This window comes from Geotrypetes seraphini, chromosome 10 (assembly GCF_902459505.1).
Source record: "Geotrypetes seraphini chromosome 10, aGeoSer1.1, whole genome shotgun sequence".
In the NCBI taxonomy this organism is placed as follows: Eukaryota; Metazoa; Chordata; class Amphibia; order Gymnophiona; family Dermophiidae; genus Geotrypetes; species Geotrypetes seraphini.
In genome coordinates, this window is record NC_047093.1 from 145,192,290 (window position 1) to 145,212,258 (window position 19,969).

At 47.9% G+C, this 19,969-nt stretch overlaps 1 protein-coding gene across 1 annotated transcript in view; it reads right to left on the reverse strand.

Moving 5' to 3' along the window:
• Positions 1 to 1,203: 1,203 nt before the first annotated feature.
• The window catches only part of LOC117368273, an 86,203-nt gene continuing 67,437 nt past the window's right edge, over positions 1,204 to 19,969 (reverse strand). The window contains exons 4-6 of the mRNA XM_033961764.1: positions 4,076 to 4,375; positions 3,191 to 3,303; positions 1,204 to 2,532 (exon numbers count right to left, since the gene is read on the reverse strand). Coding sequence (XP_033817655.1) covers positions 3,191 to 3,303; positions 4,076 to 4,375 — 413 coding nt within the window. The 3' untranslated portion in view covers positions 1,204 to 2,532. The remainder of the gene's footprint in view (positions 2,533 to 3,190; positions 3,304 to 4,075; positions 4,376 to 19,969) is intronic.

Sequence of the window (19,969 nt, forward strand, 5' to 3'; positions counted from 1 at the left end):
TATAACTATGCAAACGACATCACTATTCTCCTTTTGATCAGCCAACACCCACCATGACAGACACACTAGAGAATGACATGGTGGATGTTACCCACGTCTAGCTGCGAGTAGCTGTGAGTAACCCGCCAAAACGGTGGAGGGGGAGAAGGTGCTCACCGCAGGTATGGGGACAAGGCCATCCACTACCCCGTGGAGCAGTGAATGACCTTGTCTCCGCAGTTAAGGGAGGGAATGCGTATGGTCACTGATCACGCGCGGTCCCTCTCTCCTTCCTACCTACCCACCCAAATCTATCTACCTCCCTCCCCCTAACCTTCGTGGCGTGTTTTTAGGTTTCAAATTTGTTGAAAGCCGCTGGAGGGTACGTGCAGTCACGTGCGTATGTGGGCAGAAGCTTCTCCTCCGACGCAACTTCTGGTTGCATCAGAGGAGAAGCTTACGTCCACACACGCACGCGACTGCATGAACACTCTGGCGGCTTTTAACTAGTCTGAAACCTTAAAATGCATTGAGAAGGTAAGGGAGAGTGAGGGAGATACACGGACGGTGCAAGGGGTGCCGAAGGGCAGTGAGATGGCGAGAGGGAAGGGTGGATGCTAAGGGGACCGGGACAGGGCAGTGAATGGGAGGGTGGTCCGGGGACATGGTGGTGACAGTCACAGATTTTTTCCCCATGTCTTTTTCTAAGATACACTACACAGAACTCTAGAAACAGTGGCAACATGAATAAAAGACCAGAAAACTAAAACTGAACCCAGACAAAACAAAATTCATACTTCTCAAAAAAAATAAAACCCCAGCCATAACAAACCTAGTAATAAACTCAATCACATACCCCATTCAACCCACTCTAAAACTTCTGGGAATGACAATAGACAGATGCTAATCTATTCACTAAGAAAAACGACCACATCACCGAGGCATACCTCGACTCACACTGGCTCCCAATTCAAGCAAGAATCCTATTTAAATTCTACTGTCTATTATTTAAATCCATAAATGGTGACAGCCCAGCCTACTTGAACAACCGCCTAATCCAAATTACCACAACCAGACACAGGAGAACTCAGACACCATTCACATACCCTCCAATCAGAGACATCAAACAGAAAAAAACTGTACGATGGCCTTCTAGCCACACAGGCAGCAAAACTAGACCACCAACTCTCCAATCGACTAATCGCGACCCCAGACTACAAAACTTTCAGAAAAGAAATAAAAACCCTGCTATTCAAGAAATCTATGAAGACTAACTAACACCGCATGAAACATTTCAATCCTCTGAAGCAGCCGGCTTTACTCTGTAACAGCTCTGGACATATCCAGAAATTCTTTTCTGTAATCCACCTTAAACCGCAATATAATGGCGGAATAAAAATCACTAATGTCATGTAATATATTTCTGTACAAGCCTGCATCTTAATCTATAGAAAGCAGACATCCTTTTGGTTCCCTGTACAGAAACAGGTCTCCTGTATTTTCTGGGAAACTTATTAAACCTCGTTCCTTACATCCTCTTGTACATTTTCTTATGATTTCACCCTTCCTATATCAGACAGAAAAACAACCTCTGAATTCTCTTCACACAAGCTTGAGTGCAGATTTAAAGGAAATTAAAAAATATTAATCTTTAATTACAATATGTCATGCGTTTTCACTAAATCTCTCATTTTAATTCCCAAACTTTAATATATTCAGTTAGTTTTGATTTATTCATGAAGCCTACTATTGTTTTAATTCAGCAACTCAGCTTTCATGCCAACTGCCATACCTGTCACACCTGGAGATTCCGGAATCTTTCAACAAGGAGCTCGTGCAGACCACTCTGAATTGACTCCCCAGCCACTTGTGGCGGTTTAGAAGCTTTCGATGAACAATAAATCAGAAGGGTCCATGCAGTCTGCCCAACAGTCACACACGATTAAACCAACAATAACATAACATAAATTTTTATTGATATATTGCAAAAGCCTTTCTGTTCCATGCGGACAATGTGCTGGGTTTTGAAAAGCCGTCTGGATGTTTGGACAGTAATCTAAAAAGAGAACATGTCTGGGTAAATCTGGACATCTTGTAACCTAAATATTGACCCCTATATGGTTTGCTACCCTGGCGTTTTGGTTTTCCTGATTTGAGCACCTGGTTTCTCCAAATCCAGGCCTGTCTCTTTAGTCACTGCGAGTGACTCTCCAGCCTCTCAGGACTGGACCTGAAGTAACGTTCTCTCAGGCCGCTTTATCATCAATCTTGTGTGAACTCTCAGAGGAATGAGACAGATTTATTTCGAACATTGTTTCTGGTGCATCTGGCGCTCTGCTTGGTCAGATGCTTGTCTGTTTGTGGTACTGTGGTGGCTCTGTCATCACTGGCTGCTACTTGTTCTGGTGCACATGGGAGCTGTCTCTCTCCTGACTTGGGAGCTGTCTCTTTTCTGTAGGAGTCTCTCTGCGGTCTTAGGGATCAGCAGCTAGAGATTTTAAGCGCAGGGGCTGAGCTCTGGTTTCTCCAGTTGGCGTCAGTGGCAAGTGACACCTAGGAGATAATTCAGAACAACATTTGTTAAGGAGTCTCTACTTTTGCCCTTCACTCAGAAGGGTCTCATCTCATCTATCCCTAAAAGGCAGATACTGACCGAACCACCTTCCATCTCAGAGACCCTGTGCTACTCTGATTTTCTTTTTTCAGTGCCAGTGGAGGTAGATATAGCAAAAAATCTTTATCATATCAATTAAATCTGATCATGATGTGATATGGGCAGGGTGGTAGCAGTCGTAACAATTGTAAGGGGGTTAGAGAAAGAGAGATGAGAGGGGTAGGGGAGAAGGGCTGATTTACGATTTGCAGGGGGAAACCAGAAATCCTGGTTAGAGCTGAAATTTTGGGAGAAGGAACTCCGAGTTGATGAGAGAGACCCCTGTATGGAGATCGGGGTCTCCTGGCAAAACCAGATGTTTCTGAGGGTTAGCCAGTGTTATTATGACCAACCCAGACCAGTCTGCAGTGGGAGACGGCCGTCATGTTAAGATCTGGACACCCAATTTAGTATCAGGAGAGCTGGAAGATGAGATTCAGTTGGTGGAAAACCAGGAAGCCTCCCCTCCCTGTATATATTCAGACACAGCTGGGAATAAATACCTCCCCCCCCCCCCCGAGGAGGCTGTACATCTATAGCTCTGCCCCGCGCTCTCACCTAACTCTGCCGCCTCTTCATCCACCCATGAAAAGCTTCAGCGATGAAAAACAGCAGCAGAATGAGGACCAGCACTGCCAGTCCAATACGCACTAGGTTTCCCTGTGTGAAGTCTGTCACAGAGGATGAAGGAAGATTTAACATTTGATAAAGGGGGAAAAAACAGCAGAAAAGAGGAAGTCAATATTGTGAACTCACAGAAAACCTTCCCCCCCAATATCAACACAGGAGTTCAATGCAAGAGACACCCTGACCTCTATAACATGCACAATGAACAATGGAGACCAATGGAAGAGAGATAGGTATCGACAAGAGAGACCAATGTAAGAGACACCCTGATTCTGATCATAGGCTCCATCAACAAGAGAAGGAAATCTAAGGAGATAGCCTAACTTTACTCGTAGTCAACATTAACAAGACAGACTTCCAAGAGACACCCTGACCCTGCCAACAGTCTCTAACATCAAGAGAGACTGATATAAGACACTGTAACCTCATTCACAGCCAACATTGACTAGAAAGAGTATTGTAAGAGACATCCTCACCCCTCTCCTAGCCTCCAAACACCCTCTTTGCACTCACAGCCTTCATCAACTAGCAGGAAAATGGAGGAAACACCCTGACCCTACTATCAAGTGGTGAGGTCCTTGAAGAGGAAGCAAGAAGCTCGCCCTCCATCTCAGCTTCCTTGACAAATTCCCTTTCTTTCCTCCCCCACCAACTTTCTTTGAGATATTCAGTGACAGTGCATCATTCAGTGGCATAACCTTGGGATTGTAACCACTCCGCCACTCCTCCCTCCTTAACATCAGAGCTGATTGCATGTTTTACATCCGGGTGGCTAGCAGTGTGCTCCTGAGATACAAGTGGGGTAAATGTACATACCTGGACCAGTCTGGAGCTTTACATCCTCACTGATGACTACTGGGTCACTAAATGGGGATTCAAGCCACTCTCCTATGATGAGATAGATGCACCAGTAAGTATCAGCTGCATTTCTGGGAAGGATGAAAATGTGGCTTAGAGTACCAGCTCCATCTTTCTCGTATGTGATGTTCTTCTGATGCTGTCCCTTGCATAGAGTAAATTGTTTTTCTGTGCTTATCGTAGCCTCAGAACAGGTAATCCGGTATCTTTCCGTTTCACCAAGATCTTTTTCCACGGAGATCGCGGGTTTGGGCAGATCTGAAAGAATATCAGGAAGAGTGAAGTGCAATTGTATGAAATTAAAATACTGTAAACCACAATGAATGGAGTAAAAAGATAGCTCTCACAGGTGCTCAGTTATTTCTGTATATAATTGATGGATGTGATTGAGGGGAGATCCTGAGTGGAGTAGAATGGGTACAAGTGGGTCGATTTTTCACTCCGTCAAAAATTACAAAGACTAGGGACACTCGATAAAGTTACAGGAAAATACTTTTAAAACCAATAGGAGGAAATTTTTTTCACTCGGAGAATAGTTAAGCTCTGGAACACATTGCCAGAGGTTGTGGTAAGAGCGGATAGCATAGCTGTTTTTAAGAAAGGTTTGGACAAATTCCTGGAGGAAAAGTCCATAGTCTGTTATTGAGAAAGACACGGGGGAAGTCACTGCTTGCCCTGGATCGGTAGCATGGAATATTGCTACTCTAGTGACCTGAATTAACCAATGTGAGAACGAGCTACTGGGCTTGATAGACCCAGTAAGGCTCTTCTTATGTTCTTATGATACTTATTTGTAGAGATGGTGCTTATTGCAGGGCGACGCTCCTGTCGGCGTGTGATTCATATGAGTTTTATGGGGAGATTCACGAGCGGAGCCATATTTGGGAGTAGTCACGTGAGGTGCCTCTACAAACTATACGGGTAAAGGCTTAGCAATAAACCTATGATATTGTTCCCCTTATAGGAATAAGAACTAAATAAGAGAAGGATCCATGAGTGCGATGATGGTCCCTAATTAATCTCATTGTGGCTCCAATGCACAAGTTATATAATATGATGTGAATTAATTTTATGAATTTAATGATAATTTCATACACTGGGATTTAAATCAACAAGACTCCTACTAGTAATTAGCTGTATTCCAGCCTCCAGATTCAAGAGAATTATTTGCTCGATAGGTGGGATTATTTGATTTGATTTATTGGTACTGATAACTTAACTTATCCTGATGGGAAATTTGTGTCCGTCAAACACACAAGAGACAGTCCCTTCTCAGAAGAGCTTACAATTAAATTGTGAAAGATATACTGGACAAAAATGGTGCTGCTCATGTAGGGAAATAGAAAGGGAGAAGAGGCAGAGAGGGTAGGGGAGCTTTACAAATTGGGAGGGTTAAAACAAATTGGACTTGAATCCCACGAGAGACGGAGCTTGTCTTACTGAGTCAGGCAGGTTGCGCCAGGCATATGGCAAGGCAAAAGGGATGGAGTCGGGAGTTGGCCATAGTCAGGGCCGCCATCAGAAATTTCTGGGCCCCTTACTGAGCAATCCTATTGGGCCCCCCACGTACCCCTTCCCCCCCGACCCCCCCTTCTTCCATGGGCTGAATACACACATACTTTTCTCTGTCGCCGCACTCTTTGACCAAAAGATTTGTAAGCCTGCAACCACGTCAAGGTAGACTCTTTCAGCAGGGCCCTAACCTAACCTAAACTAAACTAATCTATACCTATCTATTCTAAACTAACATATGTCTAATACTGAACTAATAACAAACTAATAACAAACATCTGCATAATAAATAACTAATAAATAATAGTGCTAGTAGCTATAATTCACTTTTGAATGTAAAATCTCAGTTAAAGATTTCTTATGACCTTTGTAGGCCAGAAGTAGATCACAATTGCACAATATTTTTTGTAACAAATATTAAATGTGTTTTTATAAATACTGTAAGCTTAATAAATATATCAGATAAAACTACACATCTGAGCGCATATCTGAACATACACATCTGTATGATCCCATCCTCCTCAGCTTGCCTATAGCTGCATCATGCATGTTAAAAATGTACGATATGTTGATATGTGCACCTTCCTTCCTTCCCATCCATCCTCTTCAGCCTGTCCTTACACATCCACAGCTGCATGTTAATGATGATGTATATGGTATGATGATAAATAAGTGCATATGAGCACATCATTAACATGCAGCTGTGGATGAATATAAAAAAGAAACAATATTCTGTACAATTGTCAATTTATAAATCAGCGCCTTCTCCCCACTCTCTCTTCCCCATTTCCCTTCAGCGTCCTCAGCCAACTCTCTCTCCATTTTCCTTCAGCGCACGCACATAAAAACAAGCAAGTAATTTATACCATTTTCATTCTATTCATTCATAGAAATTAAAGTCTAAATAATGCCAGTCACATAACAAAACATGATTTTACAAAAATAATTCCCTGCACAGTCAAGCCTGCAAGGATTACTAGATGTCTTTCAGCAGCTCCCCTCCCTCCCTCCCTCCCCCTTACCTTTGTGGCCAAGTCAAAATGATCTACCAACAATAAAATTTTAAAAGCACAAAGCACGCTGTACTCAGAGAAAATGTTAATTATCATTTATATTCCGCGGGTTTTCAAAGAGGTCAAGGCAGATGATTTTATGCAATGTCACCTCAGTAACAACTATACAAAAATAGACAAATATTCCCCCTCCCTTTTTACTAAAACACGATAGCGGTTTTTAGCGCAGGGAGCTGCGCTGAATGCCCCACGCTGCTCTCAATGCTCATAGGCTCCCTGCGCTAAAAAACGCTATTGCGGTTTAGTAAAAGGGGGCCATAGTGCAAAATATAGACAGCTTATATAAATTCTCAAAGCAGACACATTTTGATCACTAAATTGAAAATAAAATCATTTTTCCTACCTTTGGTAATTTCATCAGTCTCTGGTTGCACTTTATTCTTCTGACTGTGCATCCAATATTTCTTCCCTTCTTTCAGCCTCCTGTATGCTTCCTCTCCTCCAGACCTCATTCCCTCCCCAAACTTTATCTTTGTTTCACCCTGCACCTTCTTTCTTTTTCTCTCTCTCCATACCCCCTTTCTTTCTGTATGTCTGTTTTTCTCTCTCTCTCACCCTGCCCCCTTCTTTCTTTCTCTCTCCACAACCTCTTTCGTTCTGTGTCTGTCTTTCTCTCTCTCTCTGTGCCCCATTTTTCTTTGTTTCACCCTGCCCCCTTTCTTTCTTTCTGGCTTCCTGTCCCCCCCTTTCTTTCTTTCTCCCTGCCCTCCCCTATGCCACCACCATTGGGAAAATGCTGCCACCGCCACTGGGGAATAGGCTGCCACTGCCGCCATCGGGAACAGGCTGGCGCCAAGTTCGCCCTGCTTCTCTTCCCCGTGGGGCCGACCAACTCTCGCCACCCGACGTCAATTCTAACGTCGGAGAGGACGTTCTAGGCCAGCCAGGCAGCGATTGGCTGGCCCAGAACGTCCTCTCCGATGTCAGAATTGACGCGAGTGGCGAGAGTTGGTCGGCCCCACAGGGAAAAGCAGGGAGAACTTGGCTCCGGCCTGTTCCCAATGGCAGTGGTGGCACTCAAGTAGCTAAAGAGCCGCAGTTTGCCGGCTTAGGGAGAACACTGGAGGGTGGCCAGCTGTGCACCCCCTTGGGACGTAAACCCGGGGCGGGGCGGACCGCCCCCCCACCCTCCCCCACCTTGGTATGCTACTATCTGTACCTCACTCCCTCCCTATGACCAAAAATTCTCCTTTCTTCTATTCCCTATGTACACAACCATCTCTTTCCCTCCCTTCCTCTCTCCCAAGTCCATGCCTTCTGTGTCCAAAAACCCATTCCCTCCCCCACCTCAGCATCTCTTTCCTCCCTTCCTCTCTCCCAAGTCCATGCCTTCTGTGTCCAAAACCCCATTCCATCCCCCACCTCAGCATCTCTTTCCCTCCCTTCCTCTCTCCCAAGTCCATGCCTTCGGTGTCCAAAAACCCATTCCCTCCCCCACCTCAGCATCTCTTTCCCTCCCTTCCTCTCTCCCAAGTCCATGCCTTCTGTGTCCAAAACCCCATTCCATCCCCCACCTCAGCATCTCTTTCCCTCCCTTCCTCTCTCCCAAGTCCATGCCTTCTGTGTCCAAAAACGCATTCCCTCCCCCACCTCAGCATCTCTTTCCCTCCCTTCCTCTCTCCCAAGTCCATGCCTTCTGTGTCCAAAACCCCATTTCATCCCCCACCTCAGCATCTCTTTCCCTCAGCATCTCTTTCCCTCCCTTCCTCTCTCCCAAGTCCATGCCTTCTGTGTCCAAAAACGCATTCCCTCCCCCACCTCAGCATCTCTTTCCTTCCCTTCCTCTCTCCCAAGTCCATGCCTTCTGTGTCCAAAAACCCATTCCCTCCCCCACCTCAGCATCTCTTTCCCTCCCTTCCTCTCTCCCAAGTCCATGCCTTCTGTGTCCAAAAACCCATTCCCTCCCCCACCTCAGCATCTCTTTCCCTCCCTTCCTCTCTCCCAAGTCCATGCCTTCTGTGTCCAAAAACCCATTTCCTCCCCCACCTCAGCATCTCTTTCCCTCCCTTCCTCTCTCCCAAGTCCATGCCTTCTGTGTCCAAAAACGCATTCCCTCCCCCACCTCAGCATCTCTTTCCTTCCCTTCCTCTCTCCCAAGTCCATGCCTTTTGTGTCCAAAAACCCATTCCCTCCCCCACCTCAGCATCTCTTTCCCTTCCTTCTTCTCTCCCAAGTCCATGCCTTCTGTGTCCAAAAACCCATTCCATTCCCTCCCTTCCTCTCTCCCAAGTTCATGCATTGTGTCCAAAACGCACTCCCTCCCCCCTTTTGTGTTCCGCGTTTGTCCCCCAGCCCATCTTTGCAACTTTCTCAGCAAAACGGAGCTCGAGCGGAGAGGCTTGTCTCCTATTTCCTGCCTGCCCTGCTGCGCACAAATAGCCGACCGGAAGTATTCTCCAACGTCAGCGCTGACATCGGAGGGCAGGCTTTGTTTAAGCCCTCCCTCCGACGTCAGCGCTGACATCGGGGAACACTTCCGATCGGCTATATGTGAGCGGCAGGGCAGGTAGGAACAGAAGACGAGCCTTGCGGCTCGAGATGTATTGAACTCCGCGGGTCCCCCATCCAGCTCTCTCCTGTGCACCTGGGGCAGACCGCCCCCCCTAGGTACGCCACTGGGACTGGCACCGGTCCGCGGACCGGCAGTTGAAGAACTGTGGCCTAGGACCCGGGGGAGCACGGGCCCCCTGTCGGCTCCGGGCCCCTGAATGCAGGACTGGTAGTACTGCCCTGATGGCGGCCCTGGCAATAGTAGCGATGTAAAGGGGAGTGGGGTGTGTGGTCTGCCCCAGGCACAGTCTTCCTAAGGGGGGGCAACACTCCTCCTCCTCTGCACTCCCCCCTGCTTGCTTGCTCACTCCCCACTTCTCTCCTTGCTGCGCGCGCCCCTTGTTACTGGGGAGACTTCCACAAGTGGGGCCTCCCAACAAGAGACCTCTTCGCAGCAGAGGACAACAAGAAATGTCTTCAATTCTGCTCCAAAAGACCAGCACAACACAGCCAAACCAGGGATGCTTTTGCCATACATTGGGGAAAACACCTACTCTACGCCTTTCCCCCCATACCACTCATCCACAGAGCGCTCCAGAAGATCAGGCAGGAGGCAGCCACAGTGATCTTCATCGCGCCCTACTGGCCAAGACAAGTGTGGTTCCCCTTGCTGCATCGACTGTCGACACGGCCGCCTATCAGCCTACCACTGTGACTGGATCTGATCACCCAGGACCAGGAACAAACTTTGCATCCCAGTCTGAAAACTCTAGCACTTACAGCATGGATGTTGAAAGGCTAACCCTGGACCCTTTCCACATGTCAACAGGGGTGATTGAGGTACTACTAACAGCCAGATGCCCGCCAACTAGAAAATCATACAGGCTCAAGTGGAAAAGATTCCACATATGGGGTGTTTCGAAAGGAGAAGACCCACTGAAATGCCAGGTCCCAACAGTACTCCAATACCTTCTTAACCTATCCAAGACAGGCCTCAGAACATCCTCCATAAGGGTCCAACTGAGCGTTATATCAGCGTTCCACAGCCACATCGAGGACAGGACCCTAGCCACACATCCGCTAGTGTCCAAATTCATGAAACGGTTTACAAAACTGCACCCCCGGTCCGCCGCCCGCCACCTGCATGGGACCTGGGCATCATCCTCCGCAGGTTGACAGCGCACTCCTTCGAGCCATTGGAGGAGGCGCCAACCAAATTCCTCACCTGGAAGGTAGTTTTTCTCATCACCATCACATCGGCGAGACGCATTAGCGAGCTACAGGCCCTGGTGACATACCCACCATACACACAGATCATTCATGATCACGCAGTGCTGAGAACTCACCCAAAGTTCCTACCAAAGGTAGTCTCACCTTTCCATGTAAACCAATCAATAGTGCTCCCCTCCTTCTACCCGGGACCACATACCAACAGCACGGAACAACTCCTACACACTTTGGACTGCACCCGTGCACTTCGCATATACATTCAACAAACACAATCCTGGTGAAAGGCAGTACAACTATTCGTCTCTGATCCCAACAAACCAGGATCACCAGTGGGGAAACGCACTAAATCTAACTGGATCTCAAACTGCATTGCTTTCTGCTATGAGCAGGAGGGTGTGTCCCTAGAGGAAAAGGCCATGGTGCACCAACTAAGAGCCATGGCCGCAACATTAGCAAACCTCAGCAACACGCCACTCCAGGACATTTGCAGAGCAGCCACATGGTCTACCCCACACACCTTCACCAGACACTACTGCCTGGATCGCCCACTGCAGACCTCCAATGACTTTGGCCTCAACATATTATGATTGGTGAACAAAACAGACACAACAAAGGACACCAATACCTGAACTAGCTGAACAGGACTATTAGCCTGAATCAGATAGAACAGACCGCTAAACAGTTTATATTCTGCCATGTTGGCACAATTTGCACTGTTTGCACATGTTAGCACTATTTGCACTGTTTGCTAAGGTGACCATACGTCCCATTTTCAACGGGACAGTCCCATTTTCGGGCCGACCGTCCCGTTGTCCCGACCCACCGCTTTGGGACACCAAAAATGTCCCGATTTCAGGGACAGCATCCTGAAGCTGTGCGCGGGGCACCACGACAGCCGATCACTTTCCCTCCCTGCCGTGCCGATTGAAATGCTGGGCCGCTTCTTCCCGATGTCAATTTTGACGTCGGAGAGAAAGTTTGGGCCAGTCAGGCAGTGATTGGCTGGCCCCGAACTTCCTCTCCGATGTCAAAATTGATGTCGGAAAGAAGTCAAGAAGCAGTGGCGGCGGTCCAGCATTTCAATCAGCGTGGCAGGGAGGCAGACTGGAAGGCAGCGGCGGTACATGGGCGGGCAGGTAGGGGGTGTTGAATCTGCGGGTGGGGGGTGTTGAATCCGTGGGGGGAGTGTTGAATCGCAGAGGGGTTGAATCTGCGGGGGGGGGGGGGTTGAATCAGGCACTGGAGAGAGGGAAGGAAGTAGGCAGGCAGGCTGGCTTCGGGGGGAGGGACAAAGGCAAGAGAAGACATAGGAAGGAGGCACTGGGGGCACTAGGGTCACAGGACAGGCACTGGGGGCACTATGGGCATGGGAAGTAGGCACTGGGGGCACTAAGGACACAGGACAGGCACTGGGGACACTATGGACATGGGAAGGAGGCATTGAGGGAACTAGGGACATGGGAAGGAGGCACTGGGGGCACTAAGGACACAGGACATGCACTGGGGGCACTATGGACATGGGAAGGAGGCATTGGGGGCACTATGGACATGGGAAGGAAGCACTGGGGCACTAAGGACAGAGGCACTGGGGGGCACTATAGACATGGGAAGGAGGCACTGGGGGCACTAAGGACATAGGATGGAAGGAGGGAGGGAATAGAAAGGGACAATTGTTGGGCCTGAGTGCAGAAAGAAAGAAAGAAATGAAAGAAAGGATACACAGTAAGAAGGAAACACAACCAGAGACTCATGAAATCACCAGACAGCAAAGGTAGAAAAAATGGAGGAGGGGGCGGGACCGTGGTCAGAGGGACAACTCGAGAGGCCTATGGCAACCTACAAGGATCGCTGAAGTACCCGCGATCCTTTCTGCAGGTTGCTTTGAAGAGGGTATAGGGCATTGGGTAAAGGGAGGCCGGAGGGGAACACACAGGCCTTCCCGGGGGGAGCGGGGATAGTCCTTCGGGTATAGGGGGGGAGGTACAGGCCTTCAGGGGGGACAGACCTTCGGGGGGGACAGGGCTTCAGGTGGGGGTGCAGGCCTTCAGAGGTTCAAGGGGGGGACAGGCTTTCAGGGGGAACAGACCTTCTTGGGGGGGGACAGGCCTTCAGTTGAGGGTGCAGGGTTTCAGGGGGACAGGCCTTCGGGGTGGTGCAGGCCTTCAGGGGTTCAGGGGTGGACAGGCCTTCAGGGGGACAGACCTTCAGGGGGAGGTGCAGTCCTTTGGGGGGTGAAAGGACACATTTGAAAGGACACATATATCTTAAAAGTTTTTTGTCTCTGTCTGTGCTGGAGGTGCTCAAACACAGACAGTGTGTGTGTTTGTTCTCTTGATGTTCTGGGAAAAGGCCATTTAATCTTGTTAATGAAGTTAGCTGTTTGAGACAATGGAGGTTCGACCCCCCAATGGAGGTTCGACCCCCACCCCCCACATGGTGTACCGGTTGAGAGAGATAAGGGAAGCTTTAACACCTTTAGATTTAAACAATGAAGCACATATCCTGCTGGTCCACCCATTCCCCTCTCTTGTCCAACCCCCTTTTCCTGTGTTGGTTACCACTGACCCTTGTACAAAAAAAAGATATAAAGCTGGATGTAAACTAATAAAAGATTAGGCAATCTCTTTAGGACTTCTGTGAATCCTTCTTTCCTAAGGAAATTGCCTCCGGATATCCGATCAGGGGACAGAGTGTGTGCAGGGCAGTTTCGGGACCAAGAAACGGACTCAGTTCATTTTCATTTGGGGGCTCATCATCTGGGATGGACTGGACATCACCAGCACTTTGTGAGTATTTCTGAATTTTGTTCTTTAATACTCACTGGTATTGGCGTCCTGTTCCAAACCTTTATTTATTAAAGTAAGGGCTTTTGGGAAGCCTATTGCAGAGTTTTTTGGGAATCTCCCATCGTGAATATAAGCAGCTGCTGTTCTTTCGGGAAGAACAAGATTATTTATAGAAACGCATGCCCACTCTGTCGTCTGTACCAGTTTTGCTTTTCTCTTCTATCGCTTTAGAGATAAGATTTTATAGAGTATAAGATTTTATTGTGTATTATCACTGTACCTCGCTTTTAGGTAAGGTAAGTGAGCATTGCTATATTGGTTTTGTAATGGGTCAGAAAGGTAGTAAGGTTCCCCCCCTCCTAAGAAGAATGAGACTTGTAAGGCTTATGTTGCCCGTGTGTGTGACACTGGATATTATCTTATTAACCCCTGGATAGATAATATGGCTGGTTGGACTGAAGGACTTCATAGTTCGAGTCCGTTTCCCCGAGATGGGGCAAATGATAAGTTCCATATGGATATGATAAAGGGTTTGTGTTTGGGGGATCATGAAACATGGCCATACTATTTAGGGGACCCGCACTGGGACAAAAAATACATGAAAAGGGGAGGCATTAACTGGCTTACATATGCTTCTTATTGGTCAGCCACTGCCAAAGACAAAACTTCCAAACTGTCCATTCTCTCCCCTGCTCAATTACATGCAGCAGAAAAATTTATCTGTGCTGCTAGTCCTCCTCCATATCATTTACAAGTTCCATCACCCAGTGCTCCTCTTAAACTTTATCCCTCCTTATCTAAGGATGATATCGATCTCCTTGTCGATAGTACTCTTGTTGCACCCCCTCTTCCTCTTCCACCCCCCAGGACGTCTGGTGCAGCTGCATCTGGACAGGTTAAAGATACTTTGCCCCAAGCCCTACCTTCGTCCGTTGTATCCACTACCAGCCCCACCGTCAGGGGACCGGTAATCTCTTTCTCACACCTCCACACTCGCAGCGGCACTCAAAGGGTTGCGGAAGTACAAGAGCTGATGCAAGAACAGATGCCCTTTCTCACAGTGGGGGATACTCTCTTAAAGAAACCCATTGAATTAGAGGACATTAACAAGATTATTAAACACTGCCTCAAGCTTCTTGTCTCTGCTAGTGCCACTTTTCACTATCTAAAGCGGGCATGCAAGGGTCGAAATTATACGCAGGAAGATATGCGCCTTATTATAGATGGCATTGTCGGACACAGTTTCCCCTGGGACTGGTCTATCATAAGAACATAAGAACATAAGAAATGCCTCTGCTGGGTCAGACCCGAGGTCCATCGTGCCCAGCAGTCCGCTCACGCGGCGGCCCAACAGGTCCAGGACCTGTGCAGTAATCTTTTATCTGTACCCCTCTATTCCCATTTCCAGTAGGAATTTGTCCAATCCTTTCTTGAACCCCAGTACCGTACTCTGCCTTATAACGTCCTCTGGAAGCTCATTCCAGGTGTCCACCACACGTTGGGTAAAGAAGAACTTCCTAGCATTTGTTTTGAATCTGTCCCCTTTCAACTTTTCCGAATGCCCTCTTGTTCTCTTATTTTTCGAAAGTTTGAAGAATCTGTCCCTCTCTACTCTCTCTATGCCCTTCATGATCTTGTAAGTCTCTATCATATCCCCTCTAAGTCTCCTCTTCTCCAGGGAAAAGAGACCCAGCTTCTCCAATCTCTCAGAATATGACAGGTTTTCCATACCTATTATCAGACGTGTTGCTCTCCTTTGAACTCTCTCAACTAATGCCATATCCTTCTTAAGATACGGCGACCAATATTGGACGCAGTACTCCAAATGCGGGCACACCATCGCCCGATACAACGGCAAGATAACTTCTTTCGTTCTGGCTGTAATACCCTTTTTGATTATACCAAGCATTCTATTCACTCTCTTAGCGGCCGCTGCACACTGTGCCGACGGCTTCATTCCTAGTGTCAGCGTTTTAGAGCCTGCTACTGTCACTGCTACAGCTTATAAGCTTAACACTGAAGCAGGAAATGCAGTTATGTGGAATGAATTACAGACAGAACTTGATAGGTGTTTTAAATCTAAATCTTCCTTTCCTACTGCAGTAGCTTGCAAACAGAAATCCAGTGAAACTGTTGTGGATTTCTGGAAGAGGTTTAATGAAACCTGCACCCAAGAGGCAGGTCTTAGTGCCCATGCAAATATGGATTCCCTACTTATTCAGACTTTCCTTTCTAACCTCCATTCTCCCTTGCAAATTCTGGTCAAACAAATGATTTCAGAATGGCCCACTAGTTCTCGTGCTGAATTTCAGAATAAATTGATGGAAAAAGAAGCCGCAGGTTGCTTTGAGATCTCTATGCATCGGGAAATCCTGCATTATCAGAGCCAGCTACCCACCTGGGGACCACGTCTGTCCGCTCCTCGTGGAAGAGCAGCTTCGGCCGGTGCAGGAGAGGGCAGGCCTGGCGAGGTCAGCGGCGGGAGAGAGGAGAGAGAAGAAGCAGGAGGCAGGCAGCGAGCGGTAGCGTGGGGGAGCGTGAGGGAGCTCCGCCCACCCCCAACGCGTCACCGCCAGCGTCACCACCAGAGCGCCGGACTCCCCCTTAACAGGAGGAGAGCGCGGCGCTACACAGAGCAGCTTCGGCCGGTGCAGGAGAGGGCAGGCCCGGCGAGGTCAGCGGCGGGAGAGAGGAGAGAGAAGAAGCAGGAGGCAGGCAGCGAGCGGTAGCGTGGGGGAGCGTGAGGGAGCTCCGCCCACCCCCAACGCCAGCGTCACCACCAGAGCGCCGGACTCCCCCTTAACAGGAGGAGAGTCAACGGCGCACAGCCGTTCGGCGCGCGGTAAAGGCGCTCGCCTTAGCAAGAGCGCCTTTGCAAAGGAGCCTGCAGAAGGAGCCAGGAAGCTGGGCCGACTAACAGGGAGCCCGAATACGTAAGTTACATTCCGGTTATTGTTCTTTTGTTTATTATTACCTAGCCACACAGCACACACCGAGACAAACACTCTCAAACAGCTCAACAGTACCAACACAACCGAGACCAACAATCAACAGGAGGACTGCTATCAAGAGGGCAGGACACACACAATTGAGAAGGAGAACAAGACATGAGCGCCCACGGAAGCCAGAAGATGAGATTTCCAGTCTTCTGCACCGGCTGCAACATGTATGACTACCTCCCCTCGGGGACTAGGGCATACATTTGCAGCCGATGCGAGGAGCTGGACAGCCTGAAACTGCAAGTTCGGCTGCTGGAGGGAACTGTGATGGAACTCGAAGAACTCCTTGCCAGGAAGGAGGAAAACTGCATGCAGGAGAAGTTGCTAAGGGAGCCCGATACCAGCGAAGGGATCGTGGAACTAGAAAGATTTATCGAGGAAGCCCACCAGCAACACGTAGAGATCCCAGGGCTGGAAAGCTGTACCCAGGATACCCAGACAGAAGGCCTGGAAGAGAGGAGAGAAGACATCCATGCAAACACAGAAAAAACCGAAGATGAGGTAGGAGACATCCACACACCAGGAGAAAGGGAGAGAACACAGGAAGACGTCCTCCCATCTGAAGAGCCGAAAACTATTTCAAGAGTAGCACTGGAGGAAGAAGGCTGGCCTTATACCATAGATGTGGACTTAAGACCCCCGAGAAACCCCCGAATAAAGAAGATGGGGATCATCGTAGGTGACTCCATTATACGTCACGTGGACAGCCACACCACAGGAGGAAGAGAGGACAGAATCGTCACCTGTCTGCCTGGAGCAAGAGTGAAGGATGTGGCCAACAGGATCTCCAGGATCATAGACAGCGCAGGGGGAGAGGATACTGCTGTGCTCATCCACGTGGGAACAAATGATGTGAGTGGACGGAAGTATGACAGGGAAGAGATGAAGGGCCAGCTCCGCTCACTTGGAAGACAGCTGAAGATAAGGGAGGTGAAGGTGGCCTTCTCCGAGATCCTCCCAGTACCAAGAGCGGATGGAAAGAGACAAGGGGAATTGCAAGCTATTAACGCCTGGATGAGACGATGGTGCAAAGAAGAAGGCTTTGACTTTGTGCGCAACTGGACGGCATTCTGGGGAAAAAGCAAGTACTACAGAAAGGATGGACTACACCTCAACAAGGAAGGAGCAAGAGTATTGGCAGGCAACATGAAGAAGGCCATCGAGAAGGCTTTAAACTAACAAATAGGGGAAAGCCGACAGTCGACCACCAGTCGATGGCACGGACGACAGGATGCCCCGATGAAGAAACCATGGGCTACTACTCATACACAGGAGGGGACGACCTCACAGCAAATAAAGAAGACAAGGCAGGAAGGGACAACTCAGACACAGGAGGGGATGACCGTACAGCAAACAAGAGAGACAACACTGGAGCGGTTAAGGAAACCGTGAAAGAAACAGTAGAAACAGTAAAGAGTAGGAAGTCCAAAAAGGTAACACGAAGAGAACTCAAATGTATGTATACGAATGCTAGAAGTCTAGGAAACAAAATGGGGGAACTAGAGACAATAGCAAGACATGATAAGTTGGAAATCATTTGCATAACAGAAACATGGTGGAACGAAGAAAACAAATGGGACACAGTGCTACAGGGATACAAACTATTTAGAAGAGATCGAGTAGGGCAGAAAGGTGGAGGTATTGCCCTATATGTTCAGGAAGGAGTAGAATCTGTTGAAGTGGCTACGATGAAAATGAAAGAGAAGCTAGAGTCCCTCTGGATCAAGATTCTTGGCCAAAACAGCGCAGACACAAAAATTGGCCTTTACTATCGTCCGCCAGGACAGGCGGAGGAAACTGACTCAGAAATGATAGAGGAAATCAAATAAGAATGCAAGACGGGCAATGTAATAATATTGGGAGACTTCAATTTCCCGAGGATAGACTGGAAACTAGGAACCTCCAACTGCGGCAAGGAGGCCAAGTTCCTGGAGGCGCTAGGGGATTGCTTCCTGGAACAAATGGTAAAAGAACCGACAAGAGGCAACGCCACCCTGGATTTGGTACTAAATGGCCTCACAGGTCCGACAAAAGAAGTAGAAGTTACGGTACCGCAGGGGACGAGCGATCACAATGTGATCAGATTTAAGCTTGACATCGGGAATAGAAAACATGCCAAAACCCTAACCAAAACCATAAACTTTAAAAAGGGCAAATACGATCGCATGAGAGCCATGGTGAAAAAACGACTCAAGAAAAAGGTGGACAAACTTGAAACGGTAGGCCAGGCATGGTCCCTACTGAAAAATACTATCACAGAAGCACAAAATCTCCACATTCCGAGGATCTCCAAAGAGGGGAGAACAAAAGGTAAGGGAGAACCGGCATGGCTTACCAGACAGGTGAGGGAAACCATAAAAGAAAAGAAGGACTCTTTCAAAAAATGGAAACACATGAAAACAACCGAAGCATGGAAAAAACATAAAGATGATCAGAAGAAATGTCACAAGGCGGTGAGGGATGCCAAAAAGGACTATGAGGAAAAAATAGCGCAAGAGGCCAAAAACTTCAAACCTTTCTTTAGATACGTGAAAGGGAAAAAACCCACAAAAGAGGCGGTGGGACCCCTGGACGACCAGGGAAGAAAAGGGTACATCAAAGAGGATAAACAAATTGCAGACAAACTAAATTCCTTCTTTGCGTCCGTCTTTACGGAGGAGGATACCGCAAAAATACCAGAAGCAGTGAAAGTGTTTAGTGGAGTAATAGAAGACAGCCTCACCACAGTTGAAGTGGAGTTGGACCAGATATACTACCAGATCGACAAACTTAAAAGTGACAAATCCCCTGGACCGGATGGAATTCATCCGAGAGTTTTAAAGGAATTGAAGGTTGAAATCGGAGAGCTATTGCAAAAACTTGCCAATCTGACAATCAGAACTGAACAGATACCAGAAGACTGGAAGATAGCAAACGTCACGCCAATTTTCAAAAAAGGATCGAGAGGGGAACCGGGCAACTACAGACCTGTGAGCCTTACGTCTGTCCCTGGAAAGATGGTTGAAGCACTGATCAAGGATAGCATAGTCCGGCACCTAGATACACACGACTTGATGAAACCCAGTCAACATGGGTTCAGGAAAGGGAAATCATGTTTAACGAATTTACTTCAATTTTTTGAGACCGTGAACAAGCAAATTGATAGTGGAATGCCGGTGGACATAATATATTTGGACTTCCAGAAGGCGTTCGACAAAGTTCCACATTAAAGACTTCTCAGGAAACTACAAAGCCATGGTATAGAGGGAGATATACACAGGTGGATAGGCAAATGGCTGGAAAACAGAAAGCATAGAGTGGGCATAAATGGGAAGTTCTCAGACTGGGAGAAAGTGACTAGTGGTGTGCCCCAGGGCTCGGTTCTTGGGCCGATCCTATTTAATATTTACATCAATGACCTGGAAGAAGGAGTATCCAGTGAGATCATTAAATTTGCAGACGACACAAAGCTATGCCGGGCAATCAGATCGCAGGAGGATAGCGAGGAACTCCAGAGCGACTTGTATCAGTTAGAGAAATGGGCAGAGCAATGGCAGATGAAGTTCAACGTGGAGAAATGCAAAGTAATGCATTTAGGTAGTAAGAATAAGGAACACGAGTATAGAATGTCAGGCGCAACTCTGGGTAAGAGCAAACAAGAAAAGGACCTGGGTGTACTGATAGATAGGACCCTGAAGCCGTCGGCATAATGCGCGGCAGGGGCAAAGAAAGCAAACAGAATGTTGGGCATGATAAAGAAAGGAATCACGAGTAGATCGGAGA